The sequence below is a fragment of the Barbatula barbatula genome, assembly GCF_947034865.1.
Source record: "Barbatula barbatula genome assembly, chromosome: 20".
Classification (NCBI taxonomy): domain Eukaryota; kingdom Metazoa; phylum Chordata; class Actinopteri; order Cypriniformes; family Nemacheilidae; genus Barbatula; species Barbatula barbatula.
The window spans coordinates 1,047,579-1,068,982 of NC_136783.1; the positions used below are offsets into that span (position 1 = coordinate 1,047,579).

Here is a 21,404-nt window from a genome sequence, read left to right on the forward strand (position 1 = left end):
GCCACTATTAGATTATTAATGATAATTTTAAATCTAATTTTTTTATTTTCGCCTTGTTGTGCGCGCACTGTTGAGCTTGTGCAGAGGCTGCAGTTTTTGCCAGAGGGGAACTGGAATCCCCTGGTTAGGCCTGGTTTCCCTCCGAGGTTTTTTTTCTCCTCCAATGGAGTTTTGGGTTCCTCGCCACCGTTTGCATACTGTTTTGCACTGTTTTGCCTGGCCGGGGGGGCTGCTAGAATTTGTTAGTCTTATTTAATTAACACTGCATATAGGAATTTATTGTGTGTCTGATATTTGACCTGTGTTTTGAATTCCATAACCTTATATGTTTTACTTATAGTCATTTTTTCTTGTACAGCTGCTTTGTAACAATGAAAATTGTAAAAAGCGCTATATAAATAAAGCTGACTTGACTTGACTTGACAGCGCGGGACCAGTCCACTCCGACCCTGTCCAGCGCGCCGACGAGTGCGGCGAAAATATCAGCTGCTGTCGTTGTATCGGTCATCGGCACCAACTCCACGAACTCCTCGGTGACGGTCAATGTGTCATCAACTCCGCGGATGAAAATGGCCAGTTGTGCAACATCTGTAATGTCCGTGCTTTCATCAATTGCAACTGAAAACGCAATAAATGACTTTACTTTTTGCTTCAACTGGCTGTCCAAATCCACTGAAAGATCGGAAATCCTGTCTGCAACTGTGTTTCTTGACAGGCTAATATTTGCAAAAACCTGGCGCTTTTCAGGGCACACAATATCTGCTGCCTTCATCATGCATGTTTTTACAAATTCACCCTCACTAAATGGTTTTGAAGCCACTGCGATTTCATTAGCAATGAGGTAGCTAGCTTTCACTGCAGCGTCACTGAGTTCTCGGCTGTGAGTAAACACAGACTGCTGTTTCTTGAGACCCGCCAACAGTTCATTCACCTTCTCTCTTCTCCGCTGTCTTTGAAAGTTGTCATATTTGTCGGCATGAAGACTCACATAGTGGCGACGAAGGTTATATTCTTTCAGCACTGCAACATGCTGTGAACACACCAAACATACAGCTGTCCCATTCACTTCCGTGAATAAATAGGAGGATGACCATTTGTCTTGGAACACTCTGCGTCCACTTTTCTCTTTTTTGACAGAGACATATTGTAGCAATGAGGGTGCCAAAGCACATAATGTTGAAAGTAGAAGCCGTAATAAATATCGCGGGCTGGCTGCACTTGCTTGCCTTACTTGCTCTGCCCCGGTATAAACAGTTTGCTTGCATCTCACAATTGCTATTGCGAACAGCAGTTTCTTGTATGGAAAAATTGCAGCTCATTTTTATACTTTACAAAATCATCTCGCGGGCCGGATTAAACCCGTTTGCGGGCCTGATCCGGCCCGCGGGCCGTACGTTTGACACCCCTGATTTAAAGGCTCCAGGCCATTTTTATTTGGTGGGAGAGGGCCCAAAATGGTCACAAAGATTGCCGACCTCTGACCAACGCGATCACGTTAAACAGCCGAAACGTATTAAACTTTGTATCATGATATGGTCATCATACAGACAAGTTTGATATCATTCGAAGCTGTAAAGGATTTAGATTTATTTGCGTAGACCCACGATTTTCAAGTGAGTGGTGGGAGAAAAACACAGACACTATGGATTCGGACGGCGTCCCTATGAGAAACAATTACCATCCGAATAGGGCTTTTGTCAGATAACAATATTAGGTGTGTGCTAGAGATGCGCGGTTGGAGGCTACAGCCACAGACTCCGCGGTTCGGGCGGATGACGTGACACATATTTTTTTTATTTTAATTAAAAAATGGGCCGGTGGTTGAACCAATCAAATGAAAAATATATGTATACGTTGTAAAGTATTGTTATCTGACTATACCTACATCCCCAAAAAAATCGAGCACACTTTGAAATTGTAAAATTTTCATCAGGCAGTAATTTTGCCTAGTCGAGTCCATGCAGACTGCTTGTTATTATCAGAGATGGCGACGCTGGCGAAGGAGTTAGTTTCTTATATGATTGTTAGGCCTGATGTTGGTATAAAATGTGCTTTTTTTCAAATGTGCTTTTTCAGGCACTGTCCTAGTCGTCACCCTGACATGACAGTGCGTAGGCTATAGTAATTAGCCTATAATGTAAATGACTTGTTATTTTATTCAAGCTTTTTATCTATTTGCTGAAAAATAAAGTGAAATAGGCATTCATTAGTAGTAGGCTAAATAGCAGCATGTTGAAATGCGTTTTCTATTAGGCTATAATGAAAATATCATTATCAGATAAGGTCAGGTTTGCCGAAGTGCGTTTAATTTAATCTATTTATTTTTGTCCCTGTGCGCCGATCGGAGTTCACTGCTGATATTCTGAGGTAAGAGCTTTCTAGTCTTGCGGTTGTCATCGCCCAATCGGCGGATGGTGGGCGGGTGCGGTTTTGAAAATTGGGTCAAAAACGTTGGTGCGGATGGATGGCGGACGGATGATGAGTTTTGTGATGCAGTTGCGGATGAAATAATAGCCCATCCGTGCATCAATTTAAGGTTTCTTTATTGGCATGAAAAAAATGTACATTCGTATTGCCAAAGCATTTGCAGCTGGGCTGCGTACAAATAGTGCAAGTATGTATACAAACAGCACTTACTATCTTATCTGTTTGTACCCCACAGATTACTGCTCAAGTCCGTTTTTTTGTCAACCTACTCCGATTTATTTAGTCTATTGTTAGCTGACAAATGAAATGAACATTACAATACAAAAAATGTTAGAACAGGTATGTTGATGGGTAAACTTTATGGACAGGACTGTACAGAGTAATACAAACGATATGCGTGGGGCGGTTTCCCGGACAGGGGTTCGATTAAACCAGGACAAGTACTTTGAAAAAACGACTTCCAAATCCTACTGTGACCAACATGCCTTACAAAAACCATTGCCTGTGTGCATGTTGAGACAAAGCAATGGGACTGATGTATTTTTCGATGTGCAAGCTGTTTTCAGTTTAGACAGCTCCAATATTTATTTAGTCCTTGAGGCCTTAAGCCTTGTATGGGAAACAGTCCCAAAAGTATGTTTACTTTAACATGAGCCACATAGACACAGCTGCGTAAGAAAATAATGTTGCTATGCTTATTCATTTGAATCATCTTTTGACTGTACGTCGTGTCTCCTTCCCATTGCTTACAATGGTACTTCCTCCCACACCAGGACTGGATGTCGACCTGTTTCCATTTCCACTATTTGCTCGCCCACCAGGTGGTTTGTTTGTGCTTTGAGAATTAACCCCATTTCCATTTGGAGTGTCGTTTCCTTAAAAATGTAAAAATGTTGCTCATGTTAGAAAAAAAGTAATCAAATCGACAACCTACAGTGTACATGTGTGTTAGAACTCAGATTGGTCTTATTATTGTAATGAAATGCTAGTGCTTCAATGGGGAAATGTTTTCTACCTGAAGAAGCAGTAACACTGCTGTTCATGTTGCCCTGGTCATTCAATCCCTGATGTGCAAGAAGGACAAAATTAACTCCTATGACCAAAATAATACAAAAAATAAACAACAAAATTTACCGTTTTATTCTTCTGGGTCAAATATTCTGGATTTGGTTCACTAAAGTTTGGCACCTCCGAGTACACCATGCAGAACCTTTAACATTTTATGCAGAACAAAAGTTGTATTTTCACGTGTCAATGCAACAACACAATACAATCATTTCAAATTAAAGCAGCATTGTAGAAAATCATTAACTTACTCTCCAATCTTCTGCAGCTCACCTCCCCTTCCAGTGTACAGTGTCAAACAGCCTTTAAAAACTGATGCGTAACTTAACAACAAAAAAAAAACATTTCAACATGAAAAGCTGTAGCGTTGTATCTCATTCTCAGTGTGGATTGATTATTTTAAACTGAATCAAGTAAGGTGTCAGTCCTGGCAGGTCACGTCAGTCAAGCTTGGATCGGTTTAGCACATCAGGTGCAGCTAAACAATGTCCAACAGGGAGACAGCTGACTCCATCGATGATTCCTTCTGGGCAGGCCCAGGCTCCAAACAATGGAAAGAAGCGGCGTCCATCTTTTTCAGAGTCTATGATTTGGACGCCAGAAGTCAGGAAATAGACCTTCGGCAGTCACGTGACCTATTGTGTTTACACCGCCATCTTGGCAGGCAGTGACAGCCGGGAGCGAATATGAAAGGAATGGCGCCAGCCTGAGTTTCAAGGCAACAGAGTTCACGGAGCGCTTTAATTCAAAAGACATAAACCTGTGCACAGCTAAACCTAATAGATTAAACATAACAGATCCCTATAATGCCCCAGGATGCTTTTAACACGCATAAATAAAGAAACGGATACATTTCCTGACCTGCAGGATCGTCCTACTCCGGAGACTCTTTAAAAGCCTGGAGTGTTGAAAATTGACAAGCTTTATCGTCAACTGTCTTGTTAGCTAACGGAATCGACCCTAGTTGTCCTTGTTTGTAGGTTGCTTAGCCAGCATAGCTATATCACTGATCTTGCAGGTTAAACATTCCCAAAAAACTAAATGACCTTCCGTTGAAACCATGGGTGGTGATCAGGCACAATGGTGGGGTTGTGTCAGGAGCCCACTGCGAATGCACAGCTGGACTAGGCAAGCGCTGCTCTCGTGTGTCTAGTTTAGGATTGTGCAGCATGAAGACAGAGAAGGAGCGATAGGAAGGAGTCTTTGCTTTCCCCGTCTGTTCCGGCATCCTGGCACAGCAGCTGTCCATCATGTTAAAATAGTATGATTGTAAAGTCTATACGGCCTGGTTTTAATTATTGTTTGACTTGTCAATACCAATGCTACAGCCGCTCTAGCGCTCTCCTGAATGAGTTCAGATTCGGGACGTCATCAAAACTCATCAAATCTTCATTTGGTTGTAGGGTTAACACACATCTTCAAATACATCAATTTTGTCATTGTTTGCACACCGTCCAGTTGTTACAAACCTGTATCAACACAATACAATGTCAATATAATCTGAGAGAATAACCTTTCAGTGTGTCTCTCACCCTTTGGTAAGTCTGATGATGTCACCAGCTTGAATAAGTCCTCCGACCTCATCCCAAACTGATATACTGATGCTGCCCGTCTTGTCAGCCACTTTGCATGTGCGCACTTCATGACCGTCTTTGGTCTTTGTCACTCGACCTTAATTAAAAATATAGAAGACAACATTTAAACTAGGGCTGTCTCAATATCATATTTTCAAAATACGGTTATCGTGGCCAGAATAGTTCACGGTAATAATATTATTGATATCTATAGAATTTGAACAAATGAATGAACAGTATATTCATCTTAAAAATATATATTTTCGGCAGATGAGTTGCAGTCAAAATATGAGTGTTTTATTGAGACAGAGAGAGAGTTTGTACAGATTTAAAAGATACTTCACCCAAAAAGGAAAATTCTGTCATCATTTATTAATGTTCGAGTTCTTCCAAATGTGTATAAATGTGTTTGTTCTGATGAACGTGGAGAGAGATGTTTGGAAGAATGTTTATAACCAGACAGATCTCAACACCCATTGACTCCCATAGTCGGAAAAAATACTTTATTTTTTCTTCTTCTGTTGAACACAAAAGAGGACATGTTGAAGTTCTGGGGTGCTTTAAACTATCATTTTTTCCTTCTATGGGAGTCAACGGGTGTTGAGATCTGACTGGTATAAGCATTCTTCCAAATATCTTTCTGTGTGTTCATCAGAACAAACACATTTATACACATTTGGAACAACTCGAACATTAATAAATGATGACAGAATTTTCCTTTTTGGGTGTAGAGTTCATTTAAGCTTGTAAAGCAAAAGTTGCTGAATTATTTATGATATTATTATATGTGTAAAATGAACACATTATCAATTATCGTGGCTTTAATATCACGGTTATTGCCGGTACCGGTGTTAGGGATCAAATGGGGATTGTGTAATCTGGGGGCATGCGCGTTCATGGTGATGATTTTGCCCAATTACAAAGTAGATGGCGGCAGATTCGACAAATATGATTTTCCACAAACATTATTAAAAAACATGGAATTGGGGGGCTCTAGCGAGCACCACATGGAGTAGTCGTGTTATTTTTGCACGCTTCAAATCCCTTATTATTCTTTAATTTCACCAAAAAACTAATTCTGTTGAAATCTGCTCATTACCTTCACTTACATCCGCAGACAACATGACCAGGTCAAAATCCAAAAAAGGAGACAAATTAGTGGAGGATGCAGGTGAACAAGGTGCCTGTCAGTCAGACGATGCCCAGGCCGTTGCTAACTCCACGGATCCGGTCAATCTCGCTGACATTATGGAGGCTATCAAATCGATGAACGGCTCCATGAATGAAAAATTCGATTCTCTGGAATCTACGCTGTCTCAGACGCTGGTCTCGCTATCAGAAGTTACTTCTCGAGTAACGGATCTCGAATAGGCTAGGCCGAATCTCTGAACTAGAGGCTCACTGCCGCGACTGGTTTGAAACATGTAAATCTCTGTCATCCAAATTAGATGACCTTGAAGGGCGTTCGCTGCGGCAAAATATTAAGATCATTGGTCTACCCGAAAAAGGTTGAGGAGGGCCGCCCAACTCAGTTCGTAGCCGACTTTCTTGTGAAAATCTTTGGCGCCAGTAATTTTCCAAAATCTCTGAAGATTGAAAATGCACATTCCCGTCCTCGGACCATGGTGGCCAGATTGCATCACTGTCCGGATAAGGAGAAGATTCTGCGTCTTGCAAGGCCTCTGATGTACAACGGAGTGCGCATACTCATCTTCCCGGACTTCACCTCCGAGGTTCTGAAGCAGCGTCAGGCTTTCAATGCCGTGAAGAAAAATCTCAAGGAGGCGAATGTTCGACATGGGTTGCTATTCCCTGCCCGACTTATCGTGACTCACAACTCATCCAAACATGTGTTTGACTCTGCAGAAAAGGCTCAAGCCTTTGCTGACTCTATCACTGGTGAGGTCAGGGCGGTGCAGTCTTCATAACCATGTTGTATAACTAGTCAGTAGACTGGCAATGCTTAATGGGATTTGAGGTGTAGTTTAACCTCAGTTACTAGCCACTCTTTCTCGTTTTCTTTTTTGCAACAGTGCTACTCTTTGTGTTGCCTTTCGGCTCTACAGTAAATATGGGTTTGTTAAACTGCTTGGTTTGGGGAAGCAGCTGGGACGGGGTGGGGGGTTGTACTCTTTGTTTACGGTTGTTTGTCTATGTTCACCCTTCATTTTACCTGTGCTATTCAATTTTTTCAGTTGAATTAATATTGTTTGCTGTAAAATGGTATCTAGTATGATTTCATCAGGGGAAGGGAAGTGTCATTACTTTAGCCAGCTGGAATGTGCGCGGCTTGAACAGTCAGGTGAAGCGAGCTAAAGTGTTTTCATATTTACGTTCCATTTCGGCTGACATCATTTTTTTACAAGAGACGCACATTAAACACGGTGAACAGAATCGCTTGAAGTGTAACTGGATTTCCCAGGTATTTCAATCCACTTTTTCGTGCAGAGCCAGAGGGGTAACTCAGTTTCGTTTAAATATATATCTACGTTAACAGACCCTAACGGCCGCTATGTTCTTGTCACTGGCATAATTGCTTCTCAACATTTTACTTTTTTTAAATCTCTATGCCCTTAATTATGACGATCCGGCTTTCTTTCGTAAAGTATTTAATCTTCTACCTTCTCAAACTGATACTCACTTTATAGTTGGTGGCGATTTTAACTGTATATTGGACCCTGTTCTGGACAAATTTCCTGTCCGTTCAGATCCTTCTCTCAATTCTACCTCAGTTATTAAACATCTTTCCGACTCACTGGATATTGTTGATATCTGGAGGCTTCAACATCCGGCCGATAAGGAGAACTCATCCTTTTCCCATGTTCACAAGTCGTATTCAAGAATAGATTTTTTTTAATAGACTCTAAATTATTATCGAACGTCTCTTCATCCAAGTACCATAATATACTGATCTCTGATCATTCCGCTGTTACGGTATCTTTAGATTTCGGCTGGGCAAAGCCAAGTTATAATTGGAGATTTAATACTTGCCTCCTTGCTAATGAAAAATGTAGTCAGCATATTTTGGATTCTTTGACAGAGTTTATAGAGATCAACGATAAAGGAGATGTTTCTGATTCGGTGTTATGGGAAACTTTTAAAGTCGTGATGAGGGGACACATTATTTCTTATGAGTCAGCAGTAAAGAAACACAGACAGAAACGCTTGGTAGAGATAGATGCTCGTCTTGCCCAGTTGGAAAAATTATATAGGGATACCACTGACTCTTGTGTTATAAATGGCATTAGGTCACTTAAATATGAATATAATAAGATCATGTCAGACCAGGTGAATAAGATGTTATTAAAAATTAAGCAAAAACATTTTGAGATTGGGGATATAAACCAGATAAATTATTAGCTCGTCAGCTGAGGGGTTTTTATACCAGTAGATCAATTCATAGTATAGCTGACAAGGATGGTAAAATATTGACTAATCCAAAGGATATCAATAAACGCTTTATGGACTTTTTTGCAGACGTGTACGAATCTAAGACGTCAGTATCATCTGAGGTTATTTCTGACTTTCTTCGTTCACTTTCCCTCCCAAAATTAAGTGAAGCAGACCAGGAAATCTTGAATGCTGATATTACAATCCAAGAGTTAATAGACTCAATTAATGCCTTTCCTAATGGGAAGGCTCCTGGCCTTGATGGCTTCAGTTTCGAATTTTATAAGAAATATTCAGATAAAATTGTACCCCTTATGTTACGGATGTTCAATCACTGGAATTTCCCTCTTCTCTATACTCTGCCTTTCTTAAGAAGTAAAGAAATATTGGCGAAGATGAGACTGATGTGTCTTCTTTTCGTCCAATTTCTCTTCTCAATTCGGATTTAAAAGTGTTCACAAAAATTTGGGCAACAAGATTAAACAAATGTATTTCAACTATTATTCATCCTGACCAAGTTGGCTTTATCCCAAAAGGATTTTCCTTTTTTAATGTTAGACGTTTCCTAAATATAATCTATTCTAAGCTAAATTCCCACTCTAAATTGGCAATTATCGCATTGGATGCAGAAAAAGCTTTCTGTAGCTTTCCATAACCTTTTATGTTTTACTTATAGTCATTTTTTCTTGTACAGCTGCTTTGTAACAATGAAAATTTTAAAAAGGCTATATAAATAAAGCTGACTTGACTTGAACTAATCTCGATAGATCACCGGAATTTGAGTTGCATAGGGGTACTCGACAGGGGTGTCCACTTTCACCCCTGTTATTTGCCATTGCCATAGAACCTTTGGCAATAGCCATTAGACTTCATCCACAGATTCCGCCCTTAAATATAGGTCAGATTGATCATATCATTTCTCTTTATGCTGATGATGTTCTTCTGTACCTTTCAGACCCTGAGCGCTCTGTCCCCCCTCTGTTAGATTTATTAAACTCATTTAGTAGCTTCTCTGGTTATTCTGTTAATTGTCAAAAAAAGTGAACTTATGCCCGTCAGCGATAATATAGATCCAGTTTTTATGAAGAGCCTGCCATTTAAAATCACTTTAGACAAGATAAAATATCTCGGTGTGGTGGTCCCTAAGAATCCAAAGGATTTAGTTCAATTTAATTTTTTTACTTTATTAGACAACCTAAAGAAGGACATAGAAAGATGGAGATCACTCCCTATTTCAATGATCGGCCGCATTAATGCAATTAAAATGGTGATCCTTCCTAGATTTTTATATCTCTTTCTAAATTTGCCCTTTTTTTACCCAAATCTTTCTTCAGTACTCTTGACTCAATAATTATGCCTTTCGTCTGGGGCTATAAAGTCGCTCGTATATCCAAAAGCCACGTGTATAAACCAAAATGCTTGGGGGGTTTGGGTTTGCCCAACTTTGTCATTATTACTGGGCCGCGAACTGCAGAACATTAATGTATTGGCGGGATTCTTTTCCAGACATTGTTTAAGTGGAAACCCTCTCTTGGCTAGCGATAGAACAAAATGCCATCCACTCATCTCTTTCTGCTCTGCTTTTTTCGGCACCTTTGTCTAGTAAAGAAGTCCCTAAAACAAATTTAATCCTTAACAACTCTATCAAAATATGGTATCAGATCAGAAAGGTAATTAAGCTACCAAATACTTCTCTGTTTTCTCCTATCTGCTATCAATCATGCGTTCAAACCCTCCCTTTCAGATAATGTTTTTAGGGAATGGCAAGGTAAAGGTATTCTCATTATGAAAGATTTATATATTAATAATGCATTTCCTTCCTTTTCTCAGCTCAGGGAAAGATTTGACCTTCCCTCTTTTCACTTTTTTTAGATATCTTCAAGTCAGGAACTTTGTTCGTACAAATATTAGACACTTTTATATTTTGCCATTAGAATGTAAAATATTTGATTTATTTTCTAACTCTCCTGATGCTAAGGGCATAATATCCCTTTTTGTTAATGCGTTTAAAGATAATACAAACTTTTCTTCTCTTCATTTGAAAAAGGCTTGGGAAGAAGATTTGGGGATTCAGGTTTCTGAGACGGTTTGGGACCGATGTCTTTCATCTATTTATTCTTGTTCGAAAAATTCTAGACACCAACTTATTCAGTACAAGGTATTACATAGACTTCACTACTCTAAAACAAAGCTTAGTAAATTCTATTCTTCCGTCTCTGCTATATGCGATAAGTGTAAAGCTGCTGAGGGTACCTTGGCGCATCTTTTTTGGTTCTGCGCACAAATTCAGAGTTTTTGGATCAAACTTTTTCAGTTTTTTGCCAAAGTCTACAATTGTGCTTTACTTCCTGACCCATTCATAGCAATTCTTGGTTGGTCAGACTCATTGCAGGCTCATAGGCCAAAGGTACGGTTACCCGTTCAATATGGTGTGATTGTAGCTAAGAAAGTTATCTTGCTTTTGTGGAAGAAAAATACCAGACCCCTTTTTTCTGACTGGCTAACTGGACTCACTTCTACATTACATCTTGAAATAATTAGATACTAGATAACTAGATAAGATGGATATACTCTTTATCTGGGAATCCTGCAAAATTTGATAAGATGTGGGAAACAGTTTTTACTTTTTTTGTCAAACCAGAAGGATTAAATTACTTATTTGTTTTCCTGATCTGTAATAATCACTTTCTGTAATTATTGTGATTATACTCTGTAATAGTGGTTGGCTTTATGTACGTCTTCCTTTTTATAGTACTTTTGATTCATTTTACACATAGCACAGATTTTTTATTTTTTTTATTTTGAAGGGTCTTTTTGGCTGTTATTTTTATTTTTGATGTTTGAAAACCTCAATAAAAAATATTATACACAAAAAACATGGAATTAGCTTCCATTCCTATGCAGATGATACTCAGCTATATATCTCATCAAGACCAGATGATTCCTCCCAGCTATCCAAATTGGCAGAGTGCCTTGAAGATATAAAACATTGGATGACCTGTAATTTCCTTCTTTTAAATTCTAATAAAACAGAAATATTACTTATCGGACCAAAGACACGCAAACCAAATATTTCTGATTATAAACTGCAAGTTGAAGGATGTATGGTTACTCTAACAAATACAGTAAAAGATCTAGGCGTTATATTAGACAGCAACCTGTCATTTAGAAATCACATCTCAAATGTCACAAAAACAGCCTTTTTCCACCTAAGAAATGTTGCCAAGTTACGAAATATTCTGTGTGTTGCTGACGCGGAGAAGCTTATTCATGCATTTATGACCTCAAGACTTGACTACTGTAATGCACTACTTAGTGTTTGTCCTGCATCATCAATAAACAAACTACAGTTAGTTCAGAACGCAGCTGCCAGAGTTCTAACCAGGTCCAGAAAATACCATCACATAACCCCAATGTTATCAACCCTTCACTGGCTACCCATTAAGTATCGTATTGACTTTAAAGTTCTTTTAATCACTTATAAAGCCTTAAAGGGTTTCGCCCCTACCTACCTAACAGAGCTTCTATCACACTACAACCCATCATGCTCTCTAAGATCTCAAAACGCAGGACTTTTGATAATACCTAGAATAACTAAATCCACCAAAGGGGGTCGAGCTTTCTCATATGTAGCACCTAAACTCTGGAATAACCTTCCTGATATTATTCCAGGATCAGACACACTCGCCCAATTTAAATCTAGATTAAAGACACATCTTTTCAGCCAAGCATTCACTTAATGCAAAATATGATAAATAAACCACCGGGAGATGCTGACATTAGATATTATTTACTAGGTCTTTTTTATAACAAGTTAAACTATTCATGTTCTGTGTTTTACCTTTTTTGTGTTTTTCGTTTTTTACCCCTGTAAAGCTGCTTTGGAACAATGCAAATTGTGAAAAGCGCTATATAAATAAAATTGAATTGAAAAATTTAGATCTTAGAGAGCATGATGGGTTGTAGTGTGATAGAAGCTCTGTTAGGTAGGTAGGGGCGAAACCCTTTAAGGCTTTATAAGTGATTAAAAGAACTTTAAAGTCAATACGATACTTAATGTGTATCCAGTGAAGGGTTGATAACATTGGGGTTATGTGATCGTATTTTCTGGACCTGGTTAGAACTCTGGCAGCTGCAGGGTCAAATGAATTTGAACGCACCTACAATAGAGTGTTCTAGCGCCTAAACTTTGGAACAGTCTTCCCTGCACTGTCCTGGAGGCGGACACACTCTGTCAGTTTAAATGTAGACTAAAGACGCATCTTTTTAATCTTGCATACACTACACTATCATAATATATATATTTCAAAGATCTAGGCTGCACTAGTTAGATCAACCGGAACCAGGGACACTTCCAATAACAACTGATGCATTTGTTGCATCAAAGAGTGCAGAACAGGACACTACTCTCAGCCAGTCTTGTCTCATTGTTCCAAGGTTACTAGAGCGGGCAGATGCCCAGACCTGACAAATGCTGTGATGATAGATAGGTTGTATTAGCACCTACTTTACTGTTGCTCTTTGTATGACATATCGCTTATTTCTCCCTGAACTCTTTGTAAGTGACTTTGGATAAAAGCATCTGTTAAATTACTAAATGTAAATGATAGAGATGGACAAAGGACGTTGCGACTCTACAAAACTTCAGTCGCTATTAGATTATTAATGATAATTTTAAATCTAACTTTGTTTTTTATTTTGCCTTGTTGTGCGGGCACTGTTGAGCTTGTGCAGAGGCTGCAGTTTTTGCCAGAGGGGAACTGGAATCCCCTGGTTAGGCCTGGTCTCCCTCTGAGGTTTTTTTTCTCCTCCAATGGAGTTTTGGGTTCCTCGCCACCGTTTGCATACTGGTTTGCACTGTTTGCCTGGTCGGGGGGGGCTGCTAGAATTTGATAGTCTTATTTAATTAACACTGCATATAGGAATTTATAGTGTGTCTGATATTTGACCTGTGTTTTGACTTCCATAACCTTTTATGTTTTACTTATAGTCAATGTTTTCTTGTACAGCTGCTTTGTTACAATGAAAATTGTAAAAAGCGCTATATAAATAAAGTTGCCTTGACTTGACTTGATTGCGTTACAACGAAAGTGGGCGTGGTTTCCGGCCAGACATGGAAACTCGTTTAAATTTTTCTTAAATGGCGTCAAATATACGGGAAAGGCCATCGACGACATGCACTGATAGATAGTGAGACACACATTAAACGCTCTAAGTGTTTGACCAGAAAATCATATTCGTAGAATCAGCCGTGAAATCATCACCATTCACGCGCATGCCCCCAGATAACACGACCCCCAGTTGATCAATAACACCGCTATATGTGATGTGACACCCCAACTGAAGCTGTCCTTCACTGCACCACAGACTTACTGATGCTTTTCTGTGAAACTTTTTCTAAGTTTGCAATTAATGACTGAAAAATGTGTAAAAACCCAATAAACAAGGATTACACAACAATTCAAGTAGAAGAAGCTTTAAAGGATCCCACCAATTCTGTAATACATTTTACTACAATGTAATGTTTGAGCCGTTAACATTTCCTACATTATTAACGGGTACGCTACGCGTTATATGGAATACAGACATCCCAAGTCTCCCGGAAGTTCCGGGAGTCTCCCGCATATTGATAGCGGCTCCCTGATGCCCGCAAATGAGTTAAAATATCCCGGAAGGAGGGAGGGAGGGAGGGGGGGATTTATCTGTCATTGTGCAGTAGTACCATACAACGAAATTTACTTGTGCATCCTCTAAAACAATATTCACTTTCATATACACACTCACACAATAAATAAAGTATAAAACATATAAAACAATAACAGGGCATCCAACATTACTCTGAAGTCCCATTGCATAAAAGCCCCTATCTATAAAGTGCAACTGTGCTGATTGGGTGGGAGGGGTGTATGATTGTTCAGTTCTATGATGGCTCTTGGGATAAAAGTATAAATAGTAAAATTAATCTACATATAGAATGAAAGCTTGCAAGAAAAGTAAAATGTAGGAAATAGGCCTAGGCCTACTACATTTGCAGTGTGTGTAAATAGTTATTTTATTCATTCGTTGTTGTTATATTCAAGTAAAGTGCTGTTCTGTGTTGAATTGTCATATCCTTGTCCTCCTTTTTATTGGCGGGGGGGGGGTTACTTCGGTATACCGCCCTGAAATGACTTTTTGCAGGTTAGGATGTCTGGGAATATGTCGTGCCTACCTGTTTCCAGCACGATGAAATTGATATTGAGATTCTTGAGTCCGGGTTTAATGTCCTTCACGTATGTCTCCGAGCTCATGATCAGCGCGGTTCTCAACAAATCCTGCAAACAACACGTCGGTAACTTACACCTGTTTCATTGCACATACATTTCATTAACACCACTAGTGTAATACGCTTCAAGTTTACATGCACGGCACGCGCGAACCTGACAGCTAGCAAACCTGTAAAAGCAGAACAGCGCAGCTATTACCGGTTAGCATTGAGCATTGACGCTGCATTGACACGTGCTTTCCTCTTGGATCAAGAGTCACGAGAGGCTCCTCCGGCTCAGCTGTGTGAGGAACTCTCCGCTCACTCGTGCTGCTGTGAATGAAAGCTGACAGCTGTCAATCATCTCACGCGGTGTGGACGCTTAAACACCACGCACTCACAGCGGTTGATGAAATTGCTAAACGTGATGATGTGACGTCACGTGCGTCATGACGTTTTTGATTAGCTACTGCACGTATGCAATCTGCGCGACATACGCATAGATATAAACAACTAGATGCCGCATTAGTATCTGTTTCTATGGGCCGCTATACGTAGGTCGTCCGCCATATTGGAACGGTGCGAGCCGATCTGTGTTGCCAAGTCTGCGAATTTCCCGTGGTATTGGATTACTTTGTAACTGCTGCAGGGGGTTGTTTTTTCCGCAGCTTAAGAGTCAAATGATTTTTAAGCGGTCAATCTTAAAACGATTTTATTTATGAATGCTTTGTTCTGCTATTTGGACTAGAATCAAAAGGCTCGCGATGAATGATTTTGTTTCACGGATCTGGCAACGATCATGCACAAGCCGATCTGTTTACACTCAATGTGACTGTGCGTTATGCGATGATTGTGTTAACTTATTAACGGTTATGTAAACTCAAACATTATATTTGCTAAAGTAACACATGGCAACGACTAAAGGGTATCCCGTTTTGGGGGAATTTTAATTAATTTAAAGTGGGTGCAGTTCTGTCCTAATGGTTAGAGAATCGGACTTTGACATTTCAAAACTAGCTGGAAAACTACAAACTTGGCAACACTTACCCAATACAGAATGTAGCTTTTGGTCACACAACGCAGAAAAATGTAGTTGACCCACTTGTAAAGCTACACTGTCTAAAAGCAAAAGTGAATAGCGTTGATAGGCTACTTGTATCTATAGCCACACCCAACACTGGAAGATGGACAGTATAAAATAAAACATAAAAAATACAACTATTCTCCCAATAAAAAACTTTTCATTTGATACTAATAGGCTACTCAAATGAACATATTAAAGAAAGCTGCCCACTGATCCTGGCTCCTGGTTACTCTTAAGACTTTCTTACTAACACATTATAGAGTATTATACAACGGTTATTTCTGGTTCTCAAATCTGATTGGCTGTGATATTCCTCCAGGATCACCACAGGAACTGACTGTTGAACCGTTTCACTGACTGTTTGTATCACTCTGCCACTAAACTAGACCATGGTGTCCTAGACAGCTAGCTAACAAGCAAACAAACACACACCAAAGCAGTTTATCCTTTCCAGAATGTTTACTTCTAATGTTTTTGTAAAACTGACAGACAATAAACAAGATATGAAAATACAAACTGCACATTAATAAAGGTCAATATAAACGTGTGCACTGCCATCTGCAATTGGGACTTTCTTTCATTATCATATTGTCGATCACAGTTAAACTTCCATGAATCAATATTATGTTAACACATGAATGTTTACAGTTAATAAATAAACATAAAGGCACATCATTTTCCAAGGCAAAGATTGTTTGCGTAGTGAACCGAAACTAATGAGATCTAATCTGTTCTAATTGTCATTGTTACAAAGCAGCTGTATTAGTCAAGAAAACATTGACTATAAGTAAAACATAAAAGGTTATGCAAGTCAAAACACAGGTCAAATATTAGACACACTATAAATTCCTATATGAAGTGATCTTTAAATAAAACTATAAACACTATAAAAAAGTATTTGAAAAATCTTTCTTAATTCAGGAGAAAAGCAGGGTTCACACCATAACTATAACGATAAAGATACAGAGAACACTATCGTTCACTGTAGTGGTCAGAAAGCGGATATTAAATCTATACTTATGAGTCAGCAAGCTGGCAAACTATATGCTTTACGTGCTAGACATGGGCGCACCTTCAGCCGTCACAGAGAGCATCCAGCCTTCGCTATCATGGCCTATTTTGGAGAAAAGATGTTCGGGAATGAAAACGAAGGCATCAGCAGGTCATCTACATTCATTTTAGTGACTGAGAACACTGCAGCGGGCAGGGTTAAAATAAACTTAACGTTATTGTTATCGTCCGCTGGTGTGGACGCACATATAGTAACAGTTATGTTATAGTTGTCGTTACAATATGAACGGCCCTTAAATCAAGTCAACTTTATTTATATAGCGCTTTTTCCAATTTTCATTGTTACAATGCAGCTGTAAAAGAAACATATTGACTATAAGCAAAACATAAAAGGTTATACAAGTCAAAACAAAAAAGTGAAAATACAGACACACAGATTCAAACACACATACACACAGAACACTCCAAACAACACGCACCAACACACACAAACGCACACACAAGACAGACACACACACACACACACACAGGGCCCATCACCTAGAACCACACACCCAAGATAAGAAGAGAGAAACACAGGTCAAATATTAAAAAGACATTTACATTTACCACGGGACGTATGGCTTGGCTGAAGAAGAGGCAACGGAGGAAGGCGCATGATCCAGCCCAGGCCTTGCTGCAGTCAACGTCCAGTCCGGGGCAGCCGGTGTCCGGTCCAGTGTCCGGTCCAGCGTCCAGTCGGGTGCAGCAGCCGGTGCCAGTCCTGCCCTGCCGCAGGCTTCCAGTCCTGCCCAGCCGGCCTTCCAGCCGGTGACACAACCGGTCTTCCAGCCGGCCTTCCGTATTGTCAGGCTGACTATCCAGTCGGCAGTTCCCCCCAGGATGTCCCAAGTGCCACCCTGGACTAAGACTGTCCCACCTTGTCCCAACCCCTTTGGATTTGTATTATTATTAAAGTCTATTGTTTAACCCCTTCATCCTCGCTGCCTGCACTTGGGTTCTTCCACCCCTGATCACAACAGGTGTGTATGTACGCAGAGTTTATATGTATGTGCGAGTGTTGTATAGGTGTGTTTGCACGCATCAAGTTAATATGTATGCCAGAAAAAGTGTACATGAATGCATTGAACATCCAATACTAAACATGTATTTGTGAGCATGTATATGTGTGTATGCACGCTTTATATATGTATTCATAAGCGCAGTTTGATTTAAACCCTATTCGGCGCCCTTATAAGCGGCTGTGATTGTCTCCGGCACTCGGCATGGGACTCTGGCTTAATCACAGCAATGCAGATATAAGAGCACTATATACAGGACTACGAGGGCGATGTTGCATTAGTGCACTCTTTCTTATAGACCAAAAGAGATTCAAACTCTAAGAAGAAAACTTGACATTAACAATGATTTTAAAACCATATTTCTAAAGAAGTTTTTCCCTTTCTGCAAAAGCTGTTAAGTTTAGGAAATCATTGACTTCTTTCCAAGGCTGATCCATCCAAAAATTAAACTGCTTCTGCACATTCAAAATGCCTGCAATCCTTCACAAGTTTGTGTGCTATGTTCCAAAGAAGAGCATTGTTACTTGGGGATAAGTAACAATGATGGAGGCACTTTGGCATGTGAAACCATCTGCATTCTGATCAGGTGGTATGAGGTTTATATTGAGAGTGCAGACACACACATTGACATGATATCATGACATGAGAATTTTTCCACATACAGTTTCTGCTGCATGATGATATACGGGTAAAACAAGATAATAATCTTTTAATGAAGGATCAAAGAAAGATTCAAATATGATGTGACATGTACACTGTAAAGAAATAACCAATTTCAGCTGCCTTCAATTTATAAGTTAAATCAAATTAGCTTTATGAGTCAATTGAACTTAAATACATTGAACTGACTTGAGATCGAACTGAAAATGGATTAAAATGCAACTAGATATTTTAAGTCAGTTCAATATAATTTATTTAATTGACTTGTTAAGCTAATCTGATTTAACTTAGAAATGTAACGCAGCTGTTTAACTTTTTTACGTTGTTGTTTTTTACAGTTTATTAACTAAATGAATGTGAACGTCAACATGCTTTGATATCCCATACGTCTTTATTGTTTGTCGATCTAGCTATAAACCCAGTCTCTGCATTGGACTTTGTAACTGAAGTCTCAGTTGTAATCTGTTCTTATCTTTCAGTTCTCTCCCAGGTGCTTGAACTTGGGGTGTGGTTGGATGAACATTCAGTGCACTGAATCATTTAGTACCCTCCAAATGTGCGTTTGTGTGCTTCAGGTGTATACCTCACAATTTTCCAAAGGCTTAAGAGGTACATAGCTGTGCTAGTTTCATCTTGAGTTTCAGTCACTTTTATTGATAGCGTTTTTCATACATATGGTATTTATGCATTCATGTCATAAAACCCCCAGTAAGCAAGTGAAAGGCCATTAAATGGTAAGATCCTTTCTGCAGATAACATTAACCACAGCTAGATGTATGATGCCAAAATGCACTAATTGTTCTTGTTAAAACAAGACTTATTATCAATATGTAAGGTACACACAGTTGATATATATAACTGTATAAATATATAAAAGCAGATATCTCTACAGTGTTTATTATATAAAGAATGCTATTCTGTGTTTTGACACTGCATCTCAATATTTACAACAGAATAAGTGTCTTTTGGTTTGCGGTCACTGACTGTTGAAGTAAGCATTGTAAAGCTCTTTCTGGCTCTTTTGCACAAGTTGTGAAGACACATGGAAACTTCGTCGTTTCCTATCACGTAAATCAGCGGGTTCATGGCGCTGTTCAGACAGGCTAATCCCCTACTGACCTGATGCGCAATGTAGATATTATCAAAGTTTTCACCACAAATGCCCTGCTTCTTTAATATTCTCGTCAGTAAATTCAGATTTCTGAAGACATGGTAGGGGATAAAACAAATCGTGAACAAAAGCGTTAAAACACAGATCAGTCTGATGCACCGCTGCTTCAGTAAAGTGTCCATGTTGTTCTTGGTGGCAAGGACTATGATGATGTGACCGTAGCACCAAAACAATATAAAAAGTGGGACAACAAACCCAGTGACGGTCCATCCCAGACTGTACGACAGATAGTCAGAAATCCACTGATCCGTGGTGGTATCGTAACATGAGTCTGTGGAGTTTTGCTTGGATTTCTCAAAGAACATGTCCGGCAGGATCTGAATAAAAACAAGAATCCAGACCAGGACACAGATCGTCACTGAGATCTTAGTGTTTATTTTCCCCATCACCCTCATGGGATGAACAATGCTGAGGTACCTGTATACACTCAAACAAGTGAGGAATCCTATACTGCCGTAGAGGTTCATATTGAAGCAAAACCTTGTGATTTTGCAGAAGGTCTGGCCGAAGATCCACCTGCTGTTCCCGGCGTAATACATAACCAAGAAAGGCAAGGTAAAGACATAAAGTAGATCCGCAACACCGAGGTTGAGAATGAAAATGTTTATATTCCCACGTTTTCCCCACTCGCAACAGACCGACTTAAGTCCAACACTATTAGCGAAGACGCCGACAATAAAAACTGTGACATAGACAGCTGGCAAAAACACCTTTGTGAAGGGTAAATCAATCTGAGGGCAGCTGGAAATGTTTCTTTCCTTTTCCATAGTGAATCAGTGAACAACTCATCGTCCTCAGATCGTGTTCCCAGCTGAATCCAACGCCTTCCTCATGCAGGAACGGCACAACCTTGTGTTCACATTGCACTCGCATTCACAGAGCAAATCACTCCCTCACTGCACCTCTTGCTTACTTTACAGTTTACAGTTACAGTTACAATTACAGTTTCAACTGCTGTTCAACACTGAAGCCACATTTTAAAACTCTTAATTCAGTCTGTGATACCAATTTAAATGTTGGCAAAATAGTTAATCTCACCCCCAAACTCCCTCAGACCAACAAAACACTTCATATAGGTCTCAAAATGAACAACAGACTCTTGATTGAAAGCACAACAAGACTGATTTCAAAATACTGCCACAAGTTCTCATCAACATCACATCTTATGCATCTTGGAAAGTATCTAGAGTAATCCAACAGTGTCTCCACACTCCATATTAATTGCCTCCAGTAAGTCATCTGGTGATGTGAATGCTGGTGATGATAAACCTTTCACCTCAGTGAAATGTGAGTTTTTAAAATGCTTCCGTATTGAACAATGCTTGTTAGCAGTTGAAAAAAACTGAAAAACCCCAGAATATTATAAATGTATGACACTTCTCCCCCAAAAACAGAGTGTTTTTAAATATTAACAATTTGTTTGTCACGATTTATTCATCAACTACCCCATATTCATAGAGCTGACTATAAGTCACAAGACAAACTAAGCTCCAGATTGGGTTGTTCCTCAAGGTTCTGCATCTTAGGAATGTTTTAGGTCTCTTGTGATACAGCTCCCTCTGCTGGTGTATGGGCTGTGTCCACACTTTTTTGTGAAAACACAGGAGAATCAGGACAAGTTGTTGATATGGTAACAACTTGGCAAAGGCCAGGAGCAGATCTCAGTAAGTTGATTCGAGTGTCTTTTAAATTTTATTTATTTTATCAATTTTATTTA

The 21,404-nt window shown here is 39.4% G+C and overlaps 2 protein-coding genes across 5 annotated transcripts; both read right to left on the reverse strand.

Annotated features, from left to right (window-relative positions):
• Nucleotides 1-2,523: 2,523 nt before the first annotated feature.
• On the reverse strand, nucleotides 2,524-16,025 carry nabp2 (nucleic acid binding protein 2). Of its 4 annotated transcripts, none has more exons than XM_079482697.1 (8): nucleotides 15,748-15,827; nucleotides 14,921-15,033; nucleotides 14,668-14,770; nucleotides 5,025-5,163; nucleotides 3,744-3,815; nucleotides 3,562-3,637; nucleotides 3,443-3,491; nucleotides 2,524-3,302 (listed from the first exon to the last, which is right to left on the reverse strand). In XM_079482697.1, exons 3-8 carry the CDS (start codon nucleotides 14,744-14,746, stop codon nucleotides 3,136-3,138), a joined length of 582 nt encoding a protein of 193 aa, XP_079338823.1. In that variant the 5' UTR covers nucleotides 14,747-14,770; nucleotides 14,921-15,033; nucleotides 15,748-15,827; the 3' UTR covers nucleotides 2,524-3,135. The 4 variants fall into 4 exon arrangements, with proteins under 4 accessions (XP_079338823.1, XP_079338820.1, XP_079338822.1 ...); XM_079482694.1 differs by having other exon boundaries at nucleotides 14,892-15,033; XM_079482696.1 differs by lacking the exon at nucleotides 14,921-15,033 and having other exon boundaries at nucleotides 15,748-16,025.
• A 2,894-nt stretch (nucleotides 16,026-18,919) lies between these two features.
• On the reverse strand, nucleotides 18,920-20,525 carry LOC306909802 (P2Y purinoceptor 1-like). The gene has a single exon (XM_079483844.1). The coding sequence runs from the start codon at nucleotides 20,452-20,454 to the stop codon at nucleotides 19,429-19,431; it is 1,026 nt and encodes a 341-aa protein (XP_079339970.1). The 5' UTR covers nucleotides 20,455-20,525; the 3' UTR covers nucleotides 18,920-19,428.
• Nucleotides 20,526-21,404: the final 879 nt, after the last annotated feature.